The sequence below is a fragment of the Theobroma umbraticum genome, unplaced genomic scaffold (assembly GCF_002168275.2).
Source record: "Theobroma umbraticum cultivar Fairchild unplaced genomic scaffold, ASM216827v3 scaffold_204.0, whole genome shotgun sequence".
In the NCBI taxonomy this organism is placed as follows: domain Eukaryota; kingdom Viridiplantae; phylum Streptophyta; class Magnoliopsida; order Malvales; family Malvaceae; genus Theobroma; species Theobroma umbraticum.
Window position 1 is genome coordinate 5,073,075 of NW_018397267.1, and position 23,394 is coordinate 5,096,468.

General features: G+C 35.3%; 4 protein-coding genes across 10 annotated transcripts; 3 read left to right on the forward strand and 1 right to left on the reverse strand.

Annotated features, from left to right (window-relative positions):
• The first annotated feature begins 892 nt into the window (after positions 1-892).
• Positions 893-4,992, forward strand: SEC22 (Synaptobrevin family protein). 3 transcript variants are annotated; one of them, XM_021438153.2, is made up of 6 exons: positions 893-1,177; positions 1,721-1,973; positions 2,566-2,726; positions 2,837-2,983; positions 3,911-3,987; positions 4,588-4,992. In XM_021438153.2, the coding sequence occupies exons 2-6, from the start codon at positions 1,786-1,788 to the stop codon at positions 4,669-4,671; spliced, it is 657 nt and encodes a 218-aa protein (XP_021293828.1). In that variant the 5' UTR covers positions 893-1,177; positions 1,721-1,785; the 3' UTR covers positions 4,672-4,992. The 3 variants fall into 3 exon arrangements, with proteins under 3 accessions (XP_021293828.1, XP_021293827.1, XP_021293826.1); XM_021438152.2 differs by having other exon boundaries at positions 1,741-1,973; XM_021438151.2 differs by having other exon boundaries at positions 894-1,177; positions 1,746-1,973.
• Positions 4,993-5,268: 276 nt separating this feature from the next.
• LOC110423784 (3-oxoacyl-[acyl-carrier-protein] synthase II, chloroplastic-like) lies at positions 5,269-8,923 on the reverse strand. 2 transcript variants are annotated; one of them, XM_089784769.1, is made up of 13 exons: positions 8,906-8,923; positions 8,521-8,730; positions 8,226-8,429; positions 7,558-7,668; positions 7,355-7,450; positions 7,133-7,178; positions 6,963-7,042; positions 6,756-6,824; positions 6,554-6,638; positions 6,150-6,304; positions 5,964-6,044; positions 5,766-5,825; positions 5,269-5,561 (listed from the first exon to the last, which is right to left on the reverse strand). In XM_089784769.1, exons 2-13 carry the CDS (start codon positions 8,716-8,718, stop codon positions 5,445-5,447), a joined length of 1,302 nt encoding a protein of 433 aa, XP_089640895.1. In that variant the 5' UTR covers positions 8,719-8,730; positions 8,906-8,923; the 3' UTR covers positions 5,269-5,444. The 2 variants fall into 2 exon arrangements, with proteins under 2 accessions (XP_089640895.1, XP_089640896.1); XM_089784770.1 differs by lacking the exons at positions 7,133-7,178; positions 8,906-8,923 and having other exon boundaries at positions 7,351-7,450; positions 8,521-8,718.
• A 5,054-nt stretch (positions 8,924-13,977) lies between these two features.
• Positions 13,978-18,439, forward strand: LOC110423750 (peroxisomal (S)-2-hydroxyacid oxidase GLO4-like). 4 transcript variants are annotated; one of them, XM_089784952.1, is made up of 14 exons: positions 13,979-14,260; positions 14,407-14,590; positions 14,666-14,724; positions 14,847-14,992; positions 15,075-15,199; positions 15,274-15,320; positions 15,400-15,477; positions 15,610-15,734; positions 15,951-16,008; positions 16,454-16,516; positions 17,006-17,075; positions 17,394-17,494; positions 17,638-17,742; positions 18,026-18,439. In XM_089784952.1, exons 4-14 carry the CDS (start codon positions 14,850-14,852, stop codon positions 18,203-18,205), a joined length of 1,095 nt encoding a protein of 364 aa, XP_089641078.1. In that variant the 5' UTR covers positions 13,979-14,260; positions 14,407-14,590; positions 14,666-14,724; positions 14,847-14,849; the 3' UTR covers positions 18,206-18,439. The 4 variants fall into 4 exon arrangements, with proteins under 4 accessions (XP_021293764.1, XP_089641078.1, XP_021293763.1 ...); XM_021438088.1 differs by lacking the exon at positions 14,407-14,590; XM_021438089.1 differs by lacking the exons at positions 14,407-14,590; positions 15,400-15,477 and having other exon boundaries at positions 13,978-14,260.
• A 362-nt stretch (positions 18,440-18,801) lies between these two features.
• On the forward strand, positions 18,802-22,638 carry LOC110423749 (uncharacterized). Its single transcript, XM_021438086.1, has 9 exons — positions 18,802-19,235; positions 19,354-19,463; positions 19,611-19,725; positions 19,809-19,870; positions 20,082-20,133; positions 20,331-20,442; positions 21,118-21,216; positions 21,299-21,426; positions 21,539-22,638. Exons 1-9 carry the CDS (start codon positions 19,048-19,050, stop codon positions 22,455-22,457), a joined length of 1,785 nt encoding a protein of 594 aa, XP_021293761.1. The 5' UTR covers positions 18,802-19,047; the 3' UTR covers positions 22,458-22,638.
• The last annotated feature ends 756 nt before the right edge of the window (positions 22,639-23,394 follow it).

A 23,394-nucleotide genomic window follows, 5' to 3' on the forward strand; every position in this document is an offset into this window, starting at 1 on the left:
ATTTACTGAGAGAAAAATTAAAGTGCAAGTGCGGTGTCTTTTCCTTTTCTCAAAGGAAAAGTCAAAAAGTCAATGTTAAAGAAAAATATTTTTCCAACTACACAAATTGCAAAGCTTATGTTAGAATTTAAAAACTCCTTTTACCATTATTTATTCTATCTTTATGCAATGTTTTTGTCATGGTATATATACTTAGAATTCAAATTAATCCTTGGCCTTTAGAATTACAAGTAATCGAGTATATGAAAGATAATAATAATAATATAATGGGAAAGCTAATATTGAATCCTAAATTAAAATTAGACAAGCTGCTTTATCATTCAACAATCTTATTCGTTGTTTATATATTTAAAAATTATCTTAATTATTGTGAACCTTACAAATGAATCTTATTATTATTAACCTATTTGTTGTAATTAGAGAATGGGAAGTCAGCCTTGAAATGTATCTTAAAATCATTTTCAATTAAGTTGATCAAATTCTAATTAAAATGGCAAAGTTAGTTAAATGTTTTTACATTAGTGATTAAACTACTTTCCTATTTGCAATCATTAAAAATAAATTGTTCACGTGGGGTATTATGCCCTTTACGCCGGCCTGCTCCACCTTTTTCATTGCATCTAAGAGTAAAAAATTGAGATCTAATTTTGTAATATAAGAGGTAAATGAATTTTAGTATGTCTAAAAAAATTATATATTTTAGAAGCTATTAGGCTAATACTAGTATGTGTTCCCATGTAACTAAAAGAAAGAACAAACCGTTTTCCAAACTCAACTCAAACAATAAGAGTCAATTTAATTAGATAAATAAATTTGCCCTTTTTGAAAAAATTAATATAAAACTATACAAACTCCAAACAACCGAGCCGCGTTGTACCTTTGAAACTTCGTACCGCAATCTCAAAGGTACAATCCCCGAATAACACGACGCTCTGAAAATCGTAGCTCAAAAAAAAAAAAAAAGAAAAGAAAAGAAAAGAAAGAAAGAAAACCAAAATCGCAGCCATCATTTCTTTTTTCTATTTTCTTTCTTATAATAAAACCCCTATTTTTGAACGTTCCCTTTCCCTTTTCCCCTTATTTCAACCGCCTAAGTCTTGTCGGACCATCGGTCCTTTCCCCTTCCACAGATCGTTGAATTGAAGAAAAAATCCAAAGACCCACATTCTATAACCAGGTACTTCTTCTGTAAAATCAAGAGTTTTGATTGCTTATTAATTTGTAAATGTGCTTGTAATTATTTGAAAGAAATCGTGCTCGTGCTTTGCAATGTTGTGGAAATTCTTCAGGATAAGAGAGATTTCCCTCAATTGAATTTCTGGGTCTTTTTGGAATCCCAGAAAATAATCCATTTTGTTGTTAGATCGTGATTGGTTGGGTTCTCTTTGGTTACATTAATGACCATTGGATTGGAAAAGAAGAATTGGGTCGATCTTGTATTGGATCAATGATGAGAGTTTAGTGAATTTTAGAATTATAGAATTAAGTAATATAAGAACCAAGTTATGTGTGTTTTTTTTTGTTAATTTTAATGGTAAAGTGCTGTATTCTCATTATTCTGATGGCAAGTAGCAACACTAAGTTTTGAGAACCAAATTATCGAAATCTAATCAATTGGTATTTGCGGCATCTTTTTTCTTTTATTAGTTAAATATACGGTATGAGATCGGGATAGCTTGTTGTGAATTAAATTGAGTTTTTCTTTTCAATGCCTAATCAGGGTGTTGATTTTGCTTCTAGTTCAGTTTGAAGGGATTTTGTGTAGCTGAGAAATAGGGAGTAAAGATGGTGAAGATGACAATGATTGCTCGTGTTACTGACGGTCTTCCTCTGGCGGAGGGACTGGATGATGGTCGTGATCTCAAAGATGCTGAAATGTACAAACAGCAAGTCAAGGCTTTGTTTAAGAATCTCTCCAAAGGCCAGAATGAGGCTTCAAGGATGTCGATTGAAACTGGCCCATATGTGTTTCAGTATCCTTATTCTGGTGTCTCTACTAGATGCCGATATTTCTTGAGTTATGAAATATGTTTATATTTTCTTCTTTGGGAAAGAGATATTATGCAGAGTAGTGGTCTGTGCATGAGATGTGCTCACACTCAGTCTCTCCGAGATCAGATGGGTTTCTGATCATGGATTGAATATTACATTACTTCCAAGTAGTGTTGGCTTCTATTAACTGGCACTTCTTCATTCAGTATGCATAACAAATGGTCTGTAAAATCAGGAGAACATATTAACTTGGATATTATGATTCATCAGTTTTCATCACTCGTGACGAAGCTGACAGCTTTCCTTTTTCTGAATATGTTCATAAACATGGATCCAGATAAATTTGAGCTCCCTTGTGCAGTTTATATGATGCAAAAGGGACTAAGTTTATACTTGCAGGATGGTTCTTGCTTCTTCTTGAATTTGAATAACTATGTATCTCTCTCTTTCTCTATAATGTGTGTATAATTTGTTTACATATTACGTTTTATTGCTGAATAAGTTTGTTGTATGGCTTTGGTATTATTTGCAAGTGCATCTGACTTGTACTGTTACCTTGACCTAAGTTCATAGCTATATCATTGAAGGACGTGTTTGTTACTTGACAATGTGTGACCGTGCTTATCCTAAGAAACTTGCCTTTCAATATCTGGAAGACCTCAGGAATGAATTTGAGCGTGTTAATGGAGCTCATATTGAGACAGCTGCCAGGCCTTATGCCTTTATTAAATTTGGTAGGTTCCTTTTCTATATTATTTGGCTTTTGATGCAGCTAGTTTTTCTTCAACTTTGTTTTATTCTGCTTCTCTTACTAGGCTTGATTTTATCTTTTCTTGTCTCGAAGATACATTCATACAGAAGACAAAAAAATTGTACCAGGACACCCGTACTCAACGGAATATTGCAAAGTTGAATGATGAACTCTATGAAGTTCACCAAATAATGACTCGCAATGTACAAGACGTTCTTGGTGTTGGTGAAAAGTTGGACCGTAAGATATCCTTTTCCTTTCAGAATTACTTTAGGCCATTATTTCAACATTTAATTTAATAATTAATTGCATTTTGTTTGAACCCATGCACCATGATATATCTGAATTTTACAATCATGATCTAGTTATGCTTTTATAATTTTAATGCATCTATTTGTATGCATATACTGGTTAAAAGGTGGACAAAAACCTTGTAGGATATCAGCCTGCTGCTTCTATATCTGGTTCTGGCCCACTTGTAACTTTTAAATTACCCTCAATTTGGTAATTACATGTTGGAACATGGAATACACACACACACACACACACACATGTATGTATATTTGTCTTTGAAAGAAAATTCAATCTTTATTGTCTTGAGTGCATTTGCATGTTTTTTAACTCTTGTTCCTTTGACGGTAAGATTTAGCTGTTCATAAAATTTCGATTTGCATTAATCATATTAAAGCTTGCTTTACTTGTCTTCGCTTCTTATTGAGTGTTTCTAGAGTGTTGTATATTGGTTCACATTGTGCCAATTAACATTTAAAGAATTTGATTTCTAGTATTTACTTCTCCACTTGCAATTGGCACGTTTACAAGCGCAAAGTTGATTATGGTTGCACATTGTTGCCACCTTAGTGTGCTTCTAAGTTTTGCCCTTAAATTGAACTCACCAAATCATGTTTTTCTCCACTTGCAATTGGCATGTTTACAACTGTGAAGTTGATTGTGGTTACACCTTGTTGCTGCCTTAGTTTACTTTTAAGCTTTGCCCTTAAATCGTACTCACCTAATCATGTATTTTTCTTTCCTGATGGTTTAATATTCAATCTTCTCTCTTCCCCTCTCACTCTCTCTCTCTCTCTATCTCTCTTACTGGCTGATAGATTGTATTATTGTTTTGACTAACCAAGTGTGCATTTCACTTTTTTGCGGATAATACAGAGGTCAGTCAAATGTCCAGTCGTTTGACATCAGAATCTCGCATCTATGCTGACAAGGCAAGAGATTTAAATCGACAGGTTAGTTTTTTCTGGTCATTGAGAAATATGCTTATCTAGATTTGTTATTTGGGGCATTTATTTCTCTCTCTCTCTATCTCTCTTCCGCCCTCGTTTTTTTGACATTTTTGTTGACATTACTAAACCTGTGCTGCTAAGATATGATGTTCTTGGTGGAAAACATTGGTGACTGATATAATATGCTTGATCAGTGTCACAATGACTCCCTGAGCATGAAAACTAGCATGAAGTAGTTACATGAAGTGTTTCTTTATTAAACTTTATAATGAAGATTGAATGCATCCCGCCTTAAAAGAAAATCAGTGCAAAGAACCTGAGGAAGCTTTCATTTATATGATTTGTGTAGTACAGTTTGAGCGAAGTTGCCTTAAGTACCGCGCATGAGAGATGGTTTAAGTTTGTTGCTTAAGTTTCCTTCTACTGAATCTTGATTTCTTTTTTATTTCAAATGAAGGTCTCTTTTGCAAGAGCTTAAGTCAGTTTTCCATGTGCTTCTCGCTGGATTATTTTTGCAATTTTCTTGATTAATTTTAGACATCATGGTTGTCAGCAATACTAAAGTTTGAAACTTCTTTATTTGTTTTATCAATTTGACTGTAGGCTTTAATTCGGAAGTGGGCTCCTGTTGCTGTTGTGTTAGGAGTTGTTTTCCTCCTCTTCTGGGTGAAAGCAAAGCTATGGTGATTCAACTGTGCTTCATAGTTGTAAGAACTCATCATGGAATTTCTTGGGTTTCTCTGCGTTGCTGTGGATAGCTTGTTGTCCACACTCCAGAGACCAAAAATTGGAGTAAATTCTGGTTTTTGTTCATCACACAATTCGGCGAAGCATAGGGACAAGTTTGCAATGTGGAATTGTGAAGGAGAGACCCTCTTTTAAGAGCATATGTTCAAAGACAAAACTATTCCTTTCTACATGTAAAAGCTGGAACACGATAGCGAATAGTAAACTACTCAAAATCTTCCTGTCGTATTTATTTTAAGTACTAGAACATCATTGCCATTTTGTTTGATGGATTTACTAGCTTTTAATTACTCTTAATCCATGGCAAAAAGGAGGCAAGATCTACGAAGAGGATCTAGTAAGATACATCAAAAGTAGTTCTTATTCTATGATATAACCATGTTAGCATCATGATTTATTTTGCCTCACTTCCATCCCTGTTCCAGCAGAAATTGTATTCCATTTCTTTATTTATATTTTTCAGTTATAAACTTGATGTAATTCTCTCTGCTTGTGCTCGCAAAGATGTACTGAGGATAATATCAATTATGAGAAATAGTGTGGCTTCTCATCAGTAGATCGATTAATCTAACATGAACCTTTTCCCTTGTTTAATATTTGGTCGAGTAGGCATTTCATAAATAAGGTGACAGCAGCTGAGTTTGTGTGGTGGTCGGGTGGCTCTTTGCCAAACAATAACGCTCAACGGCTTTGTCGGCTGTGTTGCTTTCGATTCATTTGTAAGGCGCAAACAAGATAGATGAGTTCAGTCCACCGAGGGCAAAGGAGTTGGACAGTGCTACCTTAACATCTAATCGTTCCTTCGTTGGGCCAACAAGAAGATTTATGTCCTGAAATAGCACATTTTAAACTTTCAGTTCGTATAAACTTGTTCAGGTTTTGGATAATATAAGGTGCTGAGCCACTAGTTTGGGCTCCGTGGCTTAATTTACCACAGAGGCTCATGCACTTCTAGCCTCCAGGGAGTTATCTCCTAGTTGCCAATGTCCAAAAAAACTTTAAGAAGATAAAATGTTATAGTTCATAGTTCATACCACGCCTTTGTCAGGATTGTCGAGATTGATGTTTGGATGGATCCACCCTGTTTGTATTGCCTACATTTGAGAAGGAAAACCCAAATTAGAATCTAACCGTAGCGGTAGAGCCACTTTTTTGTGGTTTTTGATTCCCAAAAAGCATTAAGCATGAGATTTAAGTCCAACGTGATACAATTTCAGTGGCCGATGGATAACCTTAATTGCTGCAATAGCTTCCACAGCACCCGTAGCTCCAAGCAGGTGGCCAGTCATGGACTTGGTAGAGTTAATTCTTAGCTGCAGATCAATGGAAGAGTGCATACAGTAATAATGAGGACTCAAGGATCAAGATTTAGTATTGTGTGCCTGACAACGGAATTGTATGTAGTATTTAATTTTGACCTCAGGATTGTTGCCAAAACAACGGAATAACGCTCGGAATTCTCTGAGATCACCAATTTGTGTAGATGCAGCATGTGCATTTATGTAATTTACATCTTCTCTGGCCACTCCAGCATCAGCCAATGCTTTCTCTAGACAAAGAACCATTCCGTTCCCTGGTGTTGGAAGGCCAAAAGAACAAACTATCATAAGTGCTTTTAACAGAAAAAATACATAAAAAAGAAAAAAAAAAAAAGGTTGAAAGCAGACGAAATATAGGTACAAGACTATGAGAATCTGAAAATATGGGTACTTAAATTTACCAGATGATTCAGGAGAAAAAGGAGAAATATTAGAACAGAAAGGAAGCTATGATTTTAAACAGCATTTCTACAGCAAGGAGTTGAAAATGTTTGTTTGGTTACCATTAGGATCGGGCTGAGTCAAGTGATACGCGTCGGCACCAAAGCTTCCGCCCAGAAATTCCGCATAAACTTTTGCTCCTCTTTGCTGCCATATCAAGAACGACATATGAAACAAATATGGGTGTGGAAAAATTTAAAAGTTAAATATTGGGATGATTATGAAAAATGAGATGTATTTTTGGAAGGATACACTCAAGTGTACCTTGGCATGTTCTAACTCCTCCATAAGCAAAACCCCAGCTCCATCTCCAACGACAATTCCATCACGGTCCTGAACAAAGGGTAAATCTAGCGTCCCCATTAACAAATGTGTTCAAGAAGCATACTAGAGTTTAAGAGAAGTAGTTTACGAAATCCAAATGTTATGCAGGAAGCAGAAACTAGAAAGTTTGATGTTGGAAGCTTTTACAGTGTCCCAAGGGCGTGAAGCTTTGGTCGGATCACAATTCCTCCGTGAGAGAACTCTGCATGATGCTATACCTCCCAACCCTGCAACTCAAAATTAATAATCAAAGAAAATTGGCAATCCATGAACTAAAACTCAATTGGTAAATCTAGGGTATAGAAGGCTTTGGCTACCTATTGGATGAAGTCCTGCATCAGAACCACCACAAAGCATTATATCCTGCAAATCATCTTAAATTAGATACAGCACTACCTTAAGATGTTTGGCCTGGTATTACAAGTCTTGTAGAAAAATTATTGACAAAAACAAGGCTTTTCTTCATCTCAATATCAATGTATAATATATATGAGAAAATTCCAGCTAATGCCCACAAGAGATGGAAGTGAGCTACTCACTGTCTCTCCCTCGATAATATGACCAGCCGCACTAAGTATACAATTGTTACTTGTTGCACAAGCTGCAGAGATTACGTAGTTTGGACCCATCCAACCCTGTAATTTGGCATCTTGTAAGTGGCTAGAAGGTTGCATCTACTCATGCTGCTTTTAACGTCAGAGTAACTCTAGTCTACCACAAGGAGATTTGTCTAGTGCTATACCAAATCCATTGCTAGTGTTGCGGAACCCATGTTGTTTGCTGTCAGAGGTAGACTGAAAGGATTTGGCATCTTTGATGAAGTCATCATCGTTTCAATCCATTCGTGGAAAATCTGTTTGAAATCGGCCCCCAATACCGTTAGAAACATGAGTAATGGAAGAAAGGTTGATGCTAGTGCTGTAATTGATTTCTTGTATAAGTAATAATGCAATGTGCAATGAATTCCATACTCGCCAACATTTTAGGTTGTGGTTAGATTGAATTGTGTGCCCCGTTGTATTGTTTGGCTAAATTGTAAACATTATGGGCATGGGGTTTTGTTGATTGTGTTGGTTGGCACTGCTATGTTAGATTATTGTATATGCAATGTTGAGGTTTTTAAGTCTATGCCTTACATGAACAAGTATAAAGACTTCAAATCCTCTCTATGTTATCAGTAGGAAGAGTTACTCCTGACATCAATGAAATTCTATTTTTCATAAAAAAAATAAATTTTATACGTCATCCTCGATTTTAGTCTTTGAACAATTTATTTTATCGAAGGGGATCTCATGATTAATGGCTCAACATTATTCTCTATCTATTCAATGATTACGAAGAAAAAGGTTTTTGGTAAGTTTTATGATACAAAATTATCACACTTTTGTGGGGAAAAAAAGATTTATTTACCCTCAAACCTCCCAGTCCAGAGCCAATTATGATTCCACATCTACTTCTATTAAGCTCCCTATTAACTTCATTTGTAATCCCCCCGTCTGCCAGAGCCTTCTTGCCAGCAGTGAGAAGGTAAAGCATAAATTTGTCTGCCCTCTTTGCAAGCTTTGATGAGACCCAACTATCTGCCGAGAAATACTTGATCTCTCCACCAATATTCTGTTAACACGAGCTAGACTAATTATCAATATTCAGCAAATTAAGTTGCTACTATAGATATTTATAGGTCATTTAGACTAAAAGGTCATACCGTTGGAAGCTGAGAAGAGTCAAAATTTTCAATCTCACTTACTCCACTACTACCTTGAAGAAGATTGCTATAAAATATATCCGGATCATGACCAAGCGCAGTTACAATTCCAATCCCTGTCACAACAACCCGTCGCTTCTGCCCTGGAGGCTTTTCCTCTGTTGTCAGTTTGTTTGCAGGTTGTACAGAAATAGCCATTGTTTCACCTGACAGCATAACAAAGTAGTCACAGTTAGAAGCTATACATATATGCCTGCAGTAAAATCAATTAAAAAGAAAGCAACTGTCATTAGTTACCTCTGTCGCAGCTTTCTGGAGAAAGCTTCTTGGGAGTGAGCCCCTGGTTCTGTCTCTTTGGAGGTTGAAACATAGGAGATCTTACAGGGTGGTTCTTCTTGTTAGGCCTAGGCGTATAACTAGCAACAAGCCATGTACAAAGCGGAGAGGCAAGGATAGAAGCAGCCATGGAAGAAATCAATGAATGGTTCACGCAACAAGCAGATCAGAACCAGCAGCTAAACCAAATATAGAAGTTGATGATAACCCAGAAACGACCTAGGAATGGAATGAGAAGGCCTGAAGCCCCCACAGTCGCAGACAATGATAGAGAGAGTTCGGAGTTGCTATTGGAGAGCTGAGAATCAACCTATGAACAAGAATTGAAGATCAAAGGAAAGACAAACGGATGGAAGAGTATTCAAAATGCTGCGACTATATAACCTGTTTCGTCAGACAGAGAGTAATTATAAAAAATATAAATGCAAAATGCATGAAATCTAAGTATCCATTACGTAAAGGGGAATGCAGTTAAAAAAGTTTTCATTGGACATAGCATAACAGACTTCTTTATTAATTAGTAGTAATTTCTAAAATGTTAAAATTCGTCATATTTCACAAAGTTTGGAGTCCTGAAAAAAGGCATGTTTTTGCCAAAAAAGGGCAAAGGAAAAAACCTATACATCCAACTTGTCATATATCAAGTCAGTAACACCCAACAGATTTACAATGAAAGTGCAGTGTTCATGCATAATGCACTCTCTCTTGGGGATACAAAAAAATTCAAGGTTTGGATTTTCATTTTTGGATTCGATTAAATGGGATATGAACCCAACTTTTTGAAAAAGGAAATTCGAATTAACTCTTTGAATAGAGACTACATACATTTATTATTGAACCAAATACTCATATACTAGTTTGGATATGCAGGTAAAACCAGACTGATAAAAAATGCTCTTACCAATACCAAAAGGGATGGTCGTTTGGTTGCAAAGTATCTTCAAATCATGAAGGGCATTGTTGATGAACTTGTTTTAGTTGGTGCTGCTATTGAAGAAGATGATTTGGTTCTTCATATTCTAAGTGGCATTGATACTACATTCTACATGTAAAGAGCTTGCAGCAGCAATTCGTGCACCTGAAACTTCCATTGCGTTTGAAGAATTGCATAACAAGTTGATAGAGTTTGAGCAACAGGAATCTAGAGGTGATTCCTTTATATTGCCACAACAAACTTCACCAAGACAAACAACAACACTCATCACTTTAAGTCCATTCCAAATCGTGGGCGATCTTTTCAACATCATGGTGGTTATCAAAAAATCCGGTGTCTTCTCTACAAGCCAGTGTTTTAATCAACCGCATATTTTCTACCAAATCTGTGAGAAACATTGGCACTCCACTCGGCAGTGCTATCAAGGCAAAGAATTTTCCAATGCTAATCCAACGGCAAATGATGCATGTACTGTTGGTAAAATCAAGGCATTCACCAAGGCTTCTGTAACAGCCTCTGTTTTAAGCATACAAAACAGCGGCTTTAAGATAATAGTAGTAGAAGGAGGAAAATTGCGAGCGTTTTCTCTTTCATGTATTGCATTATTCTTAATTACAAATTTATATACATAGCAGACAAAGCTTACACTTGTAAGCATATCTCAAACAAGTGTTTAGCTTAAAGTTGTCTTAACACATGCAAGACTACATGTATGTCTTGAGGGAAACAGCTAGCATATCCTCAAAATACCAGTACAACGAAGCAAACAAGATTAAGAAGGAAGACACGTAGTGAACATCATGCAAATATACATGAGGATATATTGTAGAAGGCTCTTAACTTAAATGCCTTACAAGATACCATACAAGTGCAAGTGTTGTTCTCAACTGTCCTTCTTAACACTTGCATTGCAAACGTTTAGCTTGTCTCTGGGTGTTTCAAACCTCGCCTTTGACAAGGCTTTGGTCATGATATCTGCCAGCTGCAATTCTGAAGGACAATGCTGATCACATATTTCCCTTTTCTTTTCGGCATCTTTGATGGAGTGATACTTTACATTGATGTGTTTGGTTTTGCCATGCCAAACTGGATTTTTGGTAATAACTATGGCTGATTTATTATCAACAAATAAATCATTTCCTTGATTTGATGGAACTGCAAGTCAGCAAACATTTTCCTTAATCATATAGCCTAATTTGATGCTGCAGCAGAGGCTATATATTCAGCCTCAACAGCAGATTGGGCTACAACAGATTGCTTGTGAGAGTTCCATGAAAATGCTCAATTGCCAAGAGTAAAGACATATCCAGAAGTGCTTTTAGTATCATCAATATTTCCAGCAAAATCACTAACTGAATAGCCAATGAGCTTGATGTTATCCATTTGAATGAAGAGAACTCCAAGCTCTAAAGTCCCTTTGAGAAATCTCAGCATTCTTTTGCCAACAACAAAATGAGAATCTGTTGGATCTTGCATGAATCAAGACAAAAAACTTACTCAGTACATTATATCAGGTCGAGAGGAGCATATATAAAGAAGACAGCCAATCAACTTCCTATAAATGGAAGGATCTTCAAGTCTCTTCCCACTACTAGCAGAGAATTTAACATTTGCAACTTGAGGTGTAGTCACAGGTTTGAAGCTGTCCATGTGAAATCTTTTGAGTACCTCAGAGATATAACTCTTTTGAGATAACCAGATGCCATTCTTAAGTTGATGAATTTCCAAACCAAGGAAATACCTTATGGGACCTAAATCAGTCATGTCAAACTCTTTTTGCATTTCGAGTTCGAATTTACAGAGTGCTTCTTCATTCCTTCAAGTAACTAGCAGCTCGTCCACATATAAGGACACAATCAACACCACATTATCTCCTGACTTTTGAGTGTGTATAATGTAGCTTCATTCATGCATTTTACAAAGCCTTGTTGTGTCAAATGAGCATTGATTCTGCTATATCCAGAGCGAGGTGCCTGCTTCAAGCCATACAAGGCTTTATGCAACTTATAAACCTTGTTCTGACCAAGCATTAATTTAAATCCTTCTAGTTTGATGTTAAAATGATAAATAAGAGTTATTACGAAACAATGGTCTCATTTGATTTTCACTAATTTAGGATCAAAATTAAAAATAAGAATGAAAATAGATAAAATAAATAAGAATATTTTTTGAAGCATTTAACCATATATAGTAAACTCTAAATTTCAAAAAATTTTCCATCTCCTCATTTTTTATCATAATATTATAAAAATATCAATGTTCATTTATTGTATAATACATCTAAAATCTATATTTATAAATGTGTATTAATCAAATACGATCATTGAAATACTTTCTATTGTAATTATTAGTAAGATTTATTGAATTTATAACTAAAAATTTTAATTGCATTGAATGATTTCATTAAAAACCATTTTGTTAATTATAATAATATTGAATAATTTAAATAGTAATATTTTAAGTTAACATTTTTCAGTTAAATATTAATATTTTTAATTTTTTAAATATTTTAAGTTAAATATTAATTTTCATCTATCCTATATAGCTAGATTTAGTACAATAATGTTTTTTTATCCTCTAGAAAATGTCTTACGCTTTTTAAGGGTGCAAGACATTTTACGTAATTAATGGGTATTTTTTTGTTTTTGTTGACCCGTAAAATGTTTTACGGACCCTAAGTTGAAATAAATAATACAGAAACACTAACTTCAACATTATCCTCGATCACATTCTAACCAATTTAATTTCTTTCCATCTTCTCTTTGGTGTTGAATTTTATTTTCCTTTCCTTTCTTTCATTGCCATTGCTCACTTTGGCTAGCAACATGGGAATTAAGATTTATGTAAATAAATTTTTCATATCCATATGATTTATTATAATTATTGTTGTTGGAAATTGAGAAAACAATTTTCCTAAGAGTGAAATAGAGGTTGAAAACTAAGAAAATTTTTTTCTTTAATTGAAAATTTGAAATAAGATTATGTTTTAATTTTATAAAATTCTTGTATTTTGTACAATTTTACACAAAAACATTATGTTTATTTCAAATTTTTTTGACTTTCCAATAATATAGGTGCCGCTCCTATGACTTTTTCATGACATTGTAAGCATTGACGGCAGGGTCTTGAAGGGACTTTCTTAATGGTTTTAATAACAATTCATTTGATTGAGTAATTAGAGAGATTAATTTTTGAAGTTGATTAAACACCTATTTTAACAATTGTAACAATTCAATTTTGAATTGCCAAAACCCCACATTTTGTTTACCTTTTTGTTCTATACTTGGGTGGTCTTTTAAATATTTAAACCATTTTGTGTATTACGGTGACAATTTTCAAATTTGACTTTCAAAATTTATAAATTTTGTAATAATTTTTACTAAATCAAATGTTTATATTATAGTATAACAAAAATACTTCAAATAATTGATCTTAAATTCTTCATTGAAATCAACTCAAAGTTAAAAGTTAAAAGCATTTAAAGTAGGTCAAATGACCTTGGAGAAACAGTTAATTAGAAATACTATAATGGATTTAATATAATATCTATTGCACTCAATAGATTGCACTCATGGGATTTGTCTCGTAAATATTTGATAATTTTATGCAGTGAAATTTTGAAAATTGAGCTTTGATTAAACTTCAAAACCCACAAAAGTAAAAGCCAAAAAAAAAGAAGAGAGCTTTAAAGAAATGAAAAAACTTCTTATTTCTCAAGTGTGTTATAATAATAAATGAGTAGATGAGATGTTTATTAGATAAGATTAGAATATAAGATATAAATATTTAAATTCAAAAAGATTTATTCAAATTTAAATCAAATGGTAACAAATGTATTCAAATTTACATACATATACATGGTATATACAAAAGTTCAAATCCGAACAAACTCTAAGGTGTGTGCGGACCATTACGCCCTTCATACATGGGCCAGACTTCTTGACGGGCCTATTGGCCTACTAAACTGATGGACTGCCTGGCTTGCATGTGCAGTCTGTGCTGCTCGCCTGCTCGGCTGCTGTCTGAACTCTTGACCGTGACATCAGTTCCGTTCCTCACCCCGTGACACAGTGATATGTATTTAATTACTTTTCTCTGCTTCCAGGATTTATTGTATTAAGTTCTTCGTTCACTTCCAATTCAGAACCATGGCCCATCACTAATATTAATATAACTATTAAACAGAAGGTGACACCATAAGTCGAGACAAGAGGACATGGCCTGGCTACTGAACAATGAAAGATTCCTTGATATTCTAGCCAATTCGTTTGACTAGAAAACAGGAAAATTTACCCCTTTTAAGGTGGTAGAGGTTGCAAAATTAAAGAAGGCATCTGTTTTTTCCGCATAAACATTTTGTTTTCAGATTTGCATAAACAGAATTCACTTCAAAGTTAGAAATTATTGCACAGAACCTGCTCTATCATTCACATAACATAAGAATTCTGGAGGGGTTTTCTGCTCTCATAGGTATGTTTTTCGCAAGATCACTTGCTTTGATTATCTTCTGAACTTCAGCGCATACTCTGATGAGTCACTATGCGCTAGTTTTTATGGCATTCAAGCACTCTGCAATTGTCCTAATACATCGTGCTATATATCGTCCTGCGAATCAGATATTTGAGCGTTGCCAAGAATAATTAGATCATATTGCTATACACATCGGCTTCTGTCTACATGTCTGTACCTGAATCTTGCCACAGCTCCCCAACTCCCATCTGTCAATGAATAAAATATTACACATCATTTGCAAATTCTCTTTAATTAGTTCTGGAGTGCCTTTGCCAATTTTCATGGTTGGTATGTAAATGATCTTTAATGTGCTTGAGGGCCCTTTACATGATATAACCATTTATGATTTCATATCATTAACAGCAAAACTGTCAGAAGCCTCAAAAGGGGATTTGCTTATCATAGTTATTCTTGCAACATAGGTGTGCACGTCACAACTCTTCTAAGATTTATTCCAGAACTTAAGCTTTGGTCTGTTACTGAATCTGCAGTGGCAGTTAGAGCTAGATGTAGCAGAATATTAAAACATTGTCTATGTTTCTAGGATATGGCAGCAGAACCTGTTAATGTCAATGGATTTCAAGAATTAGCGAGGCAAGCCCTTCCAAAAATGTACTATGATTTCTTCGCTGGAGGAGCAGAGGATCAATATACCTTAAAAGAGAATGAGGAAGCATTTCATAGAATCACGTAATGGCTTAACTTGGTTAAATGACTCTAAGACTGAGCATATAGGTTTTGTCATTTTAACTTATTATCTGTGAATTCTCAGTATTCAGCCTAGAATTCTTCTGGATGTGAGCAGCATTGATTTATCAACTACGGTATTAGGTTACAATATCTCAATGCCAATTATGATTGCTCCAACTGCTAGGCATAAGCTGGCAAACCCTTCAGGTCTGAGTCCACTAAAACAAATTCTTTTAAACTTTTTTTAACTTTTATTGACTAGCTGTTTGTTTTATTTCCAGGAGAGATTGCCACCGCCAGAGCAGCATCTGCATGTAACACGATAATGGTATTAACAATATACATATATATGAACTTTTAGGTGCCTAGATTTTAATGTCTGTTTCCACTTTAAATTCTCATTCCAGGTTCTATCTATTTCATCTACCTGTACTTTGGAGGAAGTAGCTGCCTGCTGCAATGCTGTTCACTTCTTCCAGTTATATGTATTTGTCCTTGCCTGGAGCTCTTTTACGATTACCATGTAGGCTGTCTTTAGTTAGCAGCCGGAATTTCTTCTGTCCCATAAGTATCATTTTGCTAGGATTTGGAACCTAATTTGGTTTTCCTCTGAATAGGTGTATAAGAGGCGGGATATATCAGCTAAGCTGGTGCAAAGAGCTGAAAATAATGGATATAAGGCTATTGTCCTAACCGGTGATTCTCCAAGACATGGTCGCAGGGAGGCAGACATTAAGAACAAGTGAAATATCAGCATTTTCTCTTTCATTGTGTTTCCAGGCACTAAAGATCTAGTTGCTTTTAATTTTTTGGATTAATATGCTTTGTATTATAGAGATGATACACTGATGTGGTTTATATACCATGACAAGTAATGTTATTTCTGATTTACAATTTATGAGGAAAGCTATGACTTATGCATCTCATGTGAAACATTACTTTTGACAAACCTCTGCAGGATCATTGTGCCTGAACTGAAGAACCTTGAGGGTCTATTATCAACTAAAATTGTCACTGTGAGTAGAATAATCCCAATCCTGCATGTGCATCAGAATAGTTTTCCTGGGTTGTGTGGGCATCTGGCTTCTTAAGCTAAAACCATGTTTTAAACGCACTATGCATCTTTCTGTCCAGACTGCAGAACATAAAACAGAGAAGTAATGAGCTTATGGTTATTTTCAAATACGTAGGACTGTCTCTTACAGGATAAACCACACTGTTTTTGTGAGAGTTGTTCAAAGGACTACATCCTGTCTTTGCTTTTGCTTTGGTTTTATCTTGTCTTTTTCTCCAATACAATGTCAATTCTACAGTCCGACAGTTATGTGGCACATAACCTGTCCCTTTTTCTTTTAAATGACCAAAGGAAATTAATTGAAATTAAGGGATTGGACTACATCTATTAAGCCTGTTAGATGGTTTTGATCATGAAATGTAGATAACATGTAATAGATTTTGCAGGATGGAGGTTCAAATCTAGATGCTCTGGCCAATTGGACCCGTGATCCTTCTTTTTGTTGGGAGGTAAGGATTGACAGATCATCCAAGTTATTTTGTAATATGTTTTTATGATATTTATTGCAGAAGTTCTACTCTCAGGCTTGTTTCACCCTCCTTCCTGTTTCATTCTTTCCCATTGCTAATTATCACCTGGATAATTAAGTACTGATACTAATAGATAAATAATTTAGGCTTAGTTTCAATATGTTTAGATTGCATTTGTTTGGCCAAGAATTGCAATGCCAAACAGCTTAGAGATAATCAGCTTCACCTTAGGTTTGAGTAAAAGAGTGTCTTTTTACTGTGGGTCTTTCGTCCACACTTTTCCAACCCTCGCTGCTTGTTTCAGTACTTTGCTTAAAGGTCCTCACAGATATTAATGGGCAATTATTTTGGCTCTTTAATATTATTATAGTTGCCTGGCAAGAGTGAGGTGAATATGAGAAGTGAGAACAATTGTTCTGGAACTACGGCGCTGTTACTGGTTTAACTAGTACATTGTCATTTCTACAGGACATCGGATGGTTGAAATCTATTACAAAATTGCCAATTCTGATCAAAGGGGTACTCACTCAAGAAGATGGTAAGGCTGAGGCACTGCCTTTTTTAGTTTGGGATCCCCATTGAAGTCTTGAGACTCTAGTTGAACACACTGTTATTCAGCTATATATATATATATAGGCCCTTGCCCTTCAGCAGATTCATTTAGATTCTGCTTTTTTACATGAGCTAAAGTCAAAGAGCTTAGCAAATGCATCAGTTTTAACTTTAGAAATCAGGTTATACTTTATTCAACTTATTTTTTATTTTGTTCATGCATATGTATTCCTGTCTTCACACTTTCTCCTGGCTTTGGCTGCTGATGAATAGCTTTTTGAAAGTTTGATACTACCATTCACAGCAATGAAGGCGCTGGAAGTCGGTGTTGATGCGATTATTGTCTCCAATCACGGAGCTCGCCAGCTGGATTATAGTCCTCCCACGATATCTGTTCTGGAAGAGGTGCTCTCCTTACATATCATTGTTATCAGTATAGTATGCAGCTATAGAATATGAGTTGAGGGTGATACTTCCCAACAAAATCTGGATTAGTAAGGAAAATTCTCTGTTTACTTCATACATATTTGTGGACAATGAGGTCGCAGGTGGTTCATGCTGTTGATGGAAAAGTTCCAGTTTTCCTTGATGGAGGAGTGCGGCGAGGAACAGATATTTTCAAGGCAATGGCTCTTGGTGCTCAAGCTGTCCTAGTAAGCTCTTAAACCTCTAACTATATATCATTTCAGACGAGAAACAACTCCCATGTTTCATTTCTGTATCCACCTGGTTATGCAATAGCATCTCATTGCAATTGGTTATGCTAATAAATTAAAGAGGGTTTAAGGAGACAAGGCTACAATATGGGTTCATTCCTCATTTTCCTGTCACATTCACCTTCAAGTTTAAATCGTGGAACTACACATCTTGCATTCTCTCCTGCATTGACCTTTTTTCTGTTCACTATGTGCTCTAACTATGCTATGTGTGTTGTAGGTTGGAAGGCCAGTTATCTATGGACTTGCAGCCAAGGGGGAATACGGAGTCAGACGAGTCCTTGAAATGCTTAAGGATGAGCTTGAACTTGCTATGTCCCTTTCTGGTTGTTCTAGTGTGAAGGAAATTACCAGGAGTCATGTCAGAACCAAACATGATCACCTCCTCTCAATGCTTTAGTACTCATCCAGAAGAAACAAATGTCCTACGCATGGACAGTGCCAATAATTTTTATCAGGCATCAAATAAGTGGAATCCTTGTCTTAACAAGGTTGCTACTAAGAATGAAAACATTGTAGTCTACTCATTCCTCAAGTGGAAGGACGCCATAGATCCATTTCTAACATTATTTTGTTTGAGACTATTGACTATTCATAAATGATACGAGATATATTAAATAATAATTTTATAATATGAATATATGTGTGAATGTTTATCATGTTATTATCTAAAATTTTAGATCAGGCAGTTCAGGTACATCAAACAATTCAAAAAAAAGATATAATCTGATTTTAATTATGTAAATTTAGATTTAGATGTAAATTAAACTAAATTCACATTAAAATTTAATTCATCCAAATCAAATTTATTAATATTTTTTTTCAGTCAAAGTGGAGTTTTTATACATTATTGATAAAACAGTATAGAGTCACAATGCCACCCTTATAGGTGAGCAGCAAAGCCACCGATAATATCTAAGTACAATGCACCATAATTACAATTTCAAGAGCATAAAAGCCACACATGGCAGAGCAAAAGTAAAACATTACAAAATATCATGAAAATAATGGAGGAAGATAGAGCGGCTCCAGAAAGTATTATTTGCTTGTCAATTAAGTAAACTCAATTTATATTAAGTATAATAAATAAATTAAATCCCATATTTTTAGATTATTTAAATTCGTAATTTGACCTATTTTAAAACATCTCCACTTCCCAACGTCCATCACACTTCAAAATTTCAAATTCTTTTTCTATGAAGGCCTTGACCCCAAAATCGAAACAAAGTATCAGGCTCATCAATGGCAATATCTGACTCTGACCAAGAAAGCTCTAAAGATTACAATGAAGGATTCGAAGAAGAAGAGTACAGTAGTAATCATGGATCGGACCCGGATTATGATTCGGGTACTGATCCAAGTTATAGCATTGAAGAGGAGACTCGTGCCAAGCTCCAGAACTTTTCCATCAAGAAAAAATCAAGGGCAGGGTAAGTCCCCATATCCCCATTTGTAATAGTACTTAATGGGGTTTCTTTAATACTTAATTTAGCATGACGGGTTGTGTTTAAGTTTTTAACTTTTATAGGTTTTTGTTTATACTTACAGTGTTGCTAAGGATTCTGATTTGAGTATTAAGAAAGATCCAGAAGAAATGGAGATGAATTTTCCAGAGGTTGATGATAAAAGTTATGAGTACGTTCAAAAGATTATAAAAGGTTAGTACTTATGATCTCATTAAAAGGAAATGAGAAATAAAAAAGAATGATCAGGAAGGCTTTTCATATTTCTTTTTGCCCTTAAATTAAATAGTTTTCTGGTTGTTTATTTTTGAAATGTGATTTTCTTGTTACAATGCTTGGCAGCTGGGAAGCTAGAGAAGCTGAAAGTAGATCAATGTAAGGTTTATCTGAGGAAAAATGGACTTAGATTGAGTGGAAAGAAGGACATGCTCATGCAGCGCATAAAGGAGCATTTGGAGTAATTTCCATTTTCTTTAGTAGCATCATGATTTTGTAGACTTGCGTAATTTTTCTTTTTAATTATTTTGTTTTCTATTTTAGGATTTTAAATGGTGGAGGGGAGAAGAAGTATCCACTCTCCAGCTTCGTATTGAACTGTAAAGGTACATATTTTAGCTCATGCTTTACTGAAATCAGAGTTTTTGAATTATCTTCAAAATCAATAAAACGCTCCATATCAGTTTGTTACCTTCTATATTATACCAGCTAATGAGTTTTTTTTTTTTTAATTTACTTTTTTATGCATAAGGTGGTCTAGATTTGTTTCTACTATCTTTATAGGTTTGTTCTGAGAATCAAAGGGATCTGGTGCAGGTGATGCGTGCACTGGTGATGTCGTTATGTTTGAGCAGAATGTTTACGAAATGTAAGTGTTAGAATCATTCTTTTGTACAAAAAAGGCAATGTAGCGCTTGATATAATTCTGATCTAGACAGCGCTTTATAATATGCATATGACTTACAATTATAAGACTAATAATTATTTTCCAACTCATTGGCTAATTATGCTTTACTAAATTTTATGTTTTGTTAGCCTTTTTTATCTGTATCCTAATTCTTTCAGGTTTAACATAGCATCCCGAAGTGCTAGTGGTCCACCATGTGGTACGAGAATTGTTGCAGGCCGCATTGTCAAAGAAAGCTATGGTGCTGCCAAACAGCAGCATACATTTACAGTGAGTCAAAAGCCATATATAAATTAGAATAAACAGGCTTATATTAGAATACGAGAATAAGATGTTAACAATGTTTATTGTTCTTCCTGGTAAGGTTACATTCAAGTATTGCTCAAATAACATTTTAAGGGCATAATTTGGATGAGAAAGAGCATTGACGGAATCAATCAATCGATTTATTTAACTGATCCTATATTTGTGAAACTTTGAGCAACCTAGATACTGAGTTTCCTGTGTTTAAAGTTTTTCAACTTATTCGTGGTTATGTGCAGCAATCACCAAAAGAAAACTCTGTGCTTAGGTGTAAAAGTTTTTCAACTTATTGAGCAAAAAGGTTTTTCAACTTTTTCATGGTTATGCTTAGCAATCACCAAAACGGAACTCAGATCTAGTGTTCTTTGGTTTCTTTTTCCATTAGTTCAATAGAAGAAGACAGTGGGGAAGCAAGATTCCTTTTCATGTTTCTCACAATTTTGGTCAACTTAACCAATTTGCTTAATTACCCTTCAATCATGTTGCTCGGCTAGATAAAGAATGATAAGAGCCTAATTGATGTTTATCCTACAACTGCATGCAGAAGATATGCAGTTTTTATATAACCCATGTAAGAGGAGCAATATTTAACCTCAACGATAAGGTAGTAGTTAACATGATGTTTGTGGCTCATGTGATCAGATAGAAGTCCTCTGGAGCAAAGGGGAGAAACCGCTTCCTCCTCTTCATCCCCTCTTAATCAAGGGTCGAAACCTTTACAGACTGAAGACCTTGAGGCAGGTTTGAGCCATTTGACTATTTTCGTTTTTAGCTGTCTGATGAATGCTGTATATAATGCTAAATAATCTGTGCTATTCAACAGAAATGGGAAGATGAAGGGGAGAGGCAAAGAGTTTTGATGGAAAAGCACTCAAGGGGTTCACTTGCCAGGTCAGATAGAGAAGTGCGGATCCTGGAAAGGGAGAGGAGGGAAATGCTCAGAGCAAATAGGTAAATTGGTTATGATTACACTTCAAAAGATTCAGAATTAGTTCAAAATGATGCTGAGTATGTTAACGCTTGGAATCTCATCTTACTTACTCTTATCATGTCTGGACTCTAGAATCTTCAAAAAAGAAGGGAGAAACAAGACTCAGTCCCAGTTAACTTCAACAACAACAACAGAAATTCGACCTCAACAGCCAGGTACATCTAGTAATTCAGGAATAGTAGCACCTCAGCATCAACAGTCAGGTTTAACTGTTGTAGCGGGAAAACCAACAAGTCAAACTCATGGGTCAGGATCAGTCTTTGATTTAGAGAAACCACCAATTATGTCTCAACAATCAGGTTTCTTAGCTGAACCCCAGCAGCTTGCAAATCAACCTAAGCAGTCAGGTTTATCAGTTACTCCCAGAGAAAAAAGGACTCAACTCACCGAACAGTTAGCCTTTTCTCCTAATTTCAAGGCTAAAAGTTTTCAATCAGAGTATAAAAATGTTCATGTACCTCAGCGGCTTGCAAATAAACCTAAGCAATCTGGTTTTTCAGTTGCTGCTAGAGAAAAAAGGATTCAACTCCCTGAACAGTCAGGTTTTTCTCCTAATTTCAAGGCTAGAAGTTTTCAATCAGAGTATAAAAATGTTCATGTATGGGAAGGTTATCAAAATCAAATTCCTCGTTATTCGGTCCAGAGCAGTAGCATTCCGGAGGTTCAGCTTCAAAAGGGTGATAAATTTCACGTAGAATACAGAAAAACTAACTTCCATATGAATAAATACCAGAATTCTATCAATGACAAGTCCACCAGAAGTGGAACGAGTAAGTTGCCTGAGACGAGCTATCATAGACATCAGCTGAAAAGCATGAACAATTGTCATCCAGTAACTCCGCCACAGAGACGAGGCTTCCTTTCACAACAGCCCTGCCGGTATCATGCCCAAGGACGATGCTATTATGGAGAAAACTGTAAATTTTTGCATGAAACGAGAGAGCTGCATGGAGCAGAGGAAAAAAGATTCTGGAGGTACGGACATTATTAAAATTTAGAATGTAGGAAGGTTTGAGCACAAGTCCAAATTTTGAGTGGTTTCATGGAATTCATGGCCTTGTGGACAATGGAGAAATTGAGCTTTTTGTCTGTTTTATTTGGTAAATGCTATGTACCGATTCCTTTTTTATACAATTGTCTTGGGAGAAGTTGGTGGAGGATACGCTTTTAAATGTTTCTGTCCATGCTGATAGACATTGGCTTAAAATATCCTTGCCACATTCTTTATACCCACCCAGTTCTTTGCACCGCCTACGTTTCAATCCAGATTGTGCCTGTATATAAATTGAATCCAGGATGTGCTAGGCTATGGCTTATCTGAATTTAAACCATTTACCATCAGACTGAACATGTATCAGTGAATCTGACAATTTCTAATGAACTTATAACCCGAGTTTTAAATTAATATCGTCATGATTAGGTATTCCTTTTGTAGAAATGCCAGTCCAAATTGATATGGGTGGTATCCATTGTTAGAAGTTCTGTAATTCCATCTGGTATAGTAGAAGAAGATGAAATTGGGCGCCAATCAGCAACTTGTCAAAGGAAGAAGGAAGAAACAGTGATGTCTCAGCCAACGGTTAAAGAATTAATGAAGCGCATATAGGCTTGTCGTTTTGAACACTAGTTTTGTTTCTTTTATTTTGGCGACACGCTATTTTACTGTGTTGTTTTACTTAGTTCTGTAAAGTTAAAAAGTCACATTTTTTTGTTTATATGGTATTTTTGTTATTTCTTCGTAATCGTTGCAATGTCTGTTGTAAAGCACAGAATTCCAAGTCTAGAATCCTTTTGCTTAGTTGTTATTCCTTAGCACTTCACTCTCATATAGCAAATTGTGTGGTCGCTTTTGGCTTGTTACAATCAATATATATGAAATACAAAAAAAAAAAAAAAAAGTATGGTGAGGTGTGCTCTCCCAATTTTCT

What these genes read in the sequence shown, in the direction of transcription:
- LOC110423749 (XM_021438086.1), top strand. Translation starts at nt 19,048, where the DNA reads ATGGCAATATCTGACTCTGACCAAGAAAGCTCTAAAGATTACAATGAA. An exon ending in GAGCAGAATGTTTACGAAAT is followed by an intron (nt 20,134 to 20,330) that starts GTAAGTGTTAGA and finishes TAATTCTTTCAG; the next exon opens with GTTTAACATAGCATCCCGAA. An exon ending in GAAATGCTCAGAGCAAATAG is followed by an intron (nt 21,427 to 21,538) that starts GTAAATTGGTTA and finishes TCTGGACTCTAG; the next exon opens with AATCTTCAAAAAAGAAGGGA.
- SEC22 (XM_021438153.2), top strand. Translation starts at nt 1,786, where the DNA reads ATGGTGAAGATGACAATGATTGCTCGTGTTACTGACGGTCTTCCTCTG. An exon ending in TGTTGGTGAAAAGTTGGACC is followed by an intron (nt 2,984 to 3,910) that starts GTAAGATATCCT and finishes CGGATAATACAG; the next exon opens with AGGTCAGTCAAATGTCCAGT. An exon ending in CAAGAGATTTAAATCGACAG is followed by an intron (nt 3,988 to 4,587) that starts GTTAGTTTTTTC and finishes ATTTGACTGTAG; the next exon opens with GCTTTAATTCGGAAGTGGGC.
- LOC110423750 (XM_089784952.1), top strand. Translation starts at nt 14,850, where the DNA reads ATGGCAGCAGAACCTGTTAATGTCAATGGATTTCAAGAATTAGCGAGG. An exon ending in CTGCATGTAACACGATAATG is followed by an intron (nt 15,321 to 15,399) that starts GTATTAACAATA and finishes TTCTCATTCCAG; the next exon opens with GTTCTATCTATTTCATCTAC. An exon ending in GGTACTCACTCAAGAAGATG is followed by an intron (nt 17,076 to 17,393) that starts GTAAGGCTGAGG and finishes TACCATTCACAG; the next exon opens with CAATGAAGGCGCTGGAAGTC.
- LOC110423784 (XM_089784769.1), bottom strand. Translation starts at nt 8,718, where the DNA reads ATGGCTATTTCTGTACAACCTGCAAACAAACTGACAACAGAGGAAAAG. An exon ending in CTGGACTGGGAGGTTTGAGG is followed by an intron (nt 7,669 to 8,225) that starts GTAAATAAATCT and finishes GATTTCAAACAG; the next exon opens with ATTTTCCACGAATGGATTGA. An exon ending in CAACACTAGCAATGGATTTG is followed by an intron (nt 7,451 to 7,557) that starts GTATAGCACTAG and finishes GCCAAATTACAG; the next exon opens with GGTTGGATGGGTCCAAACTA.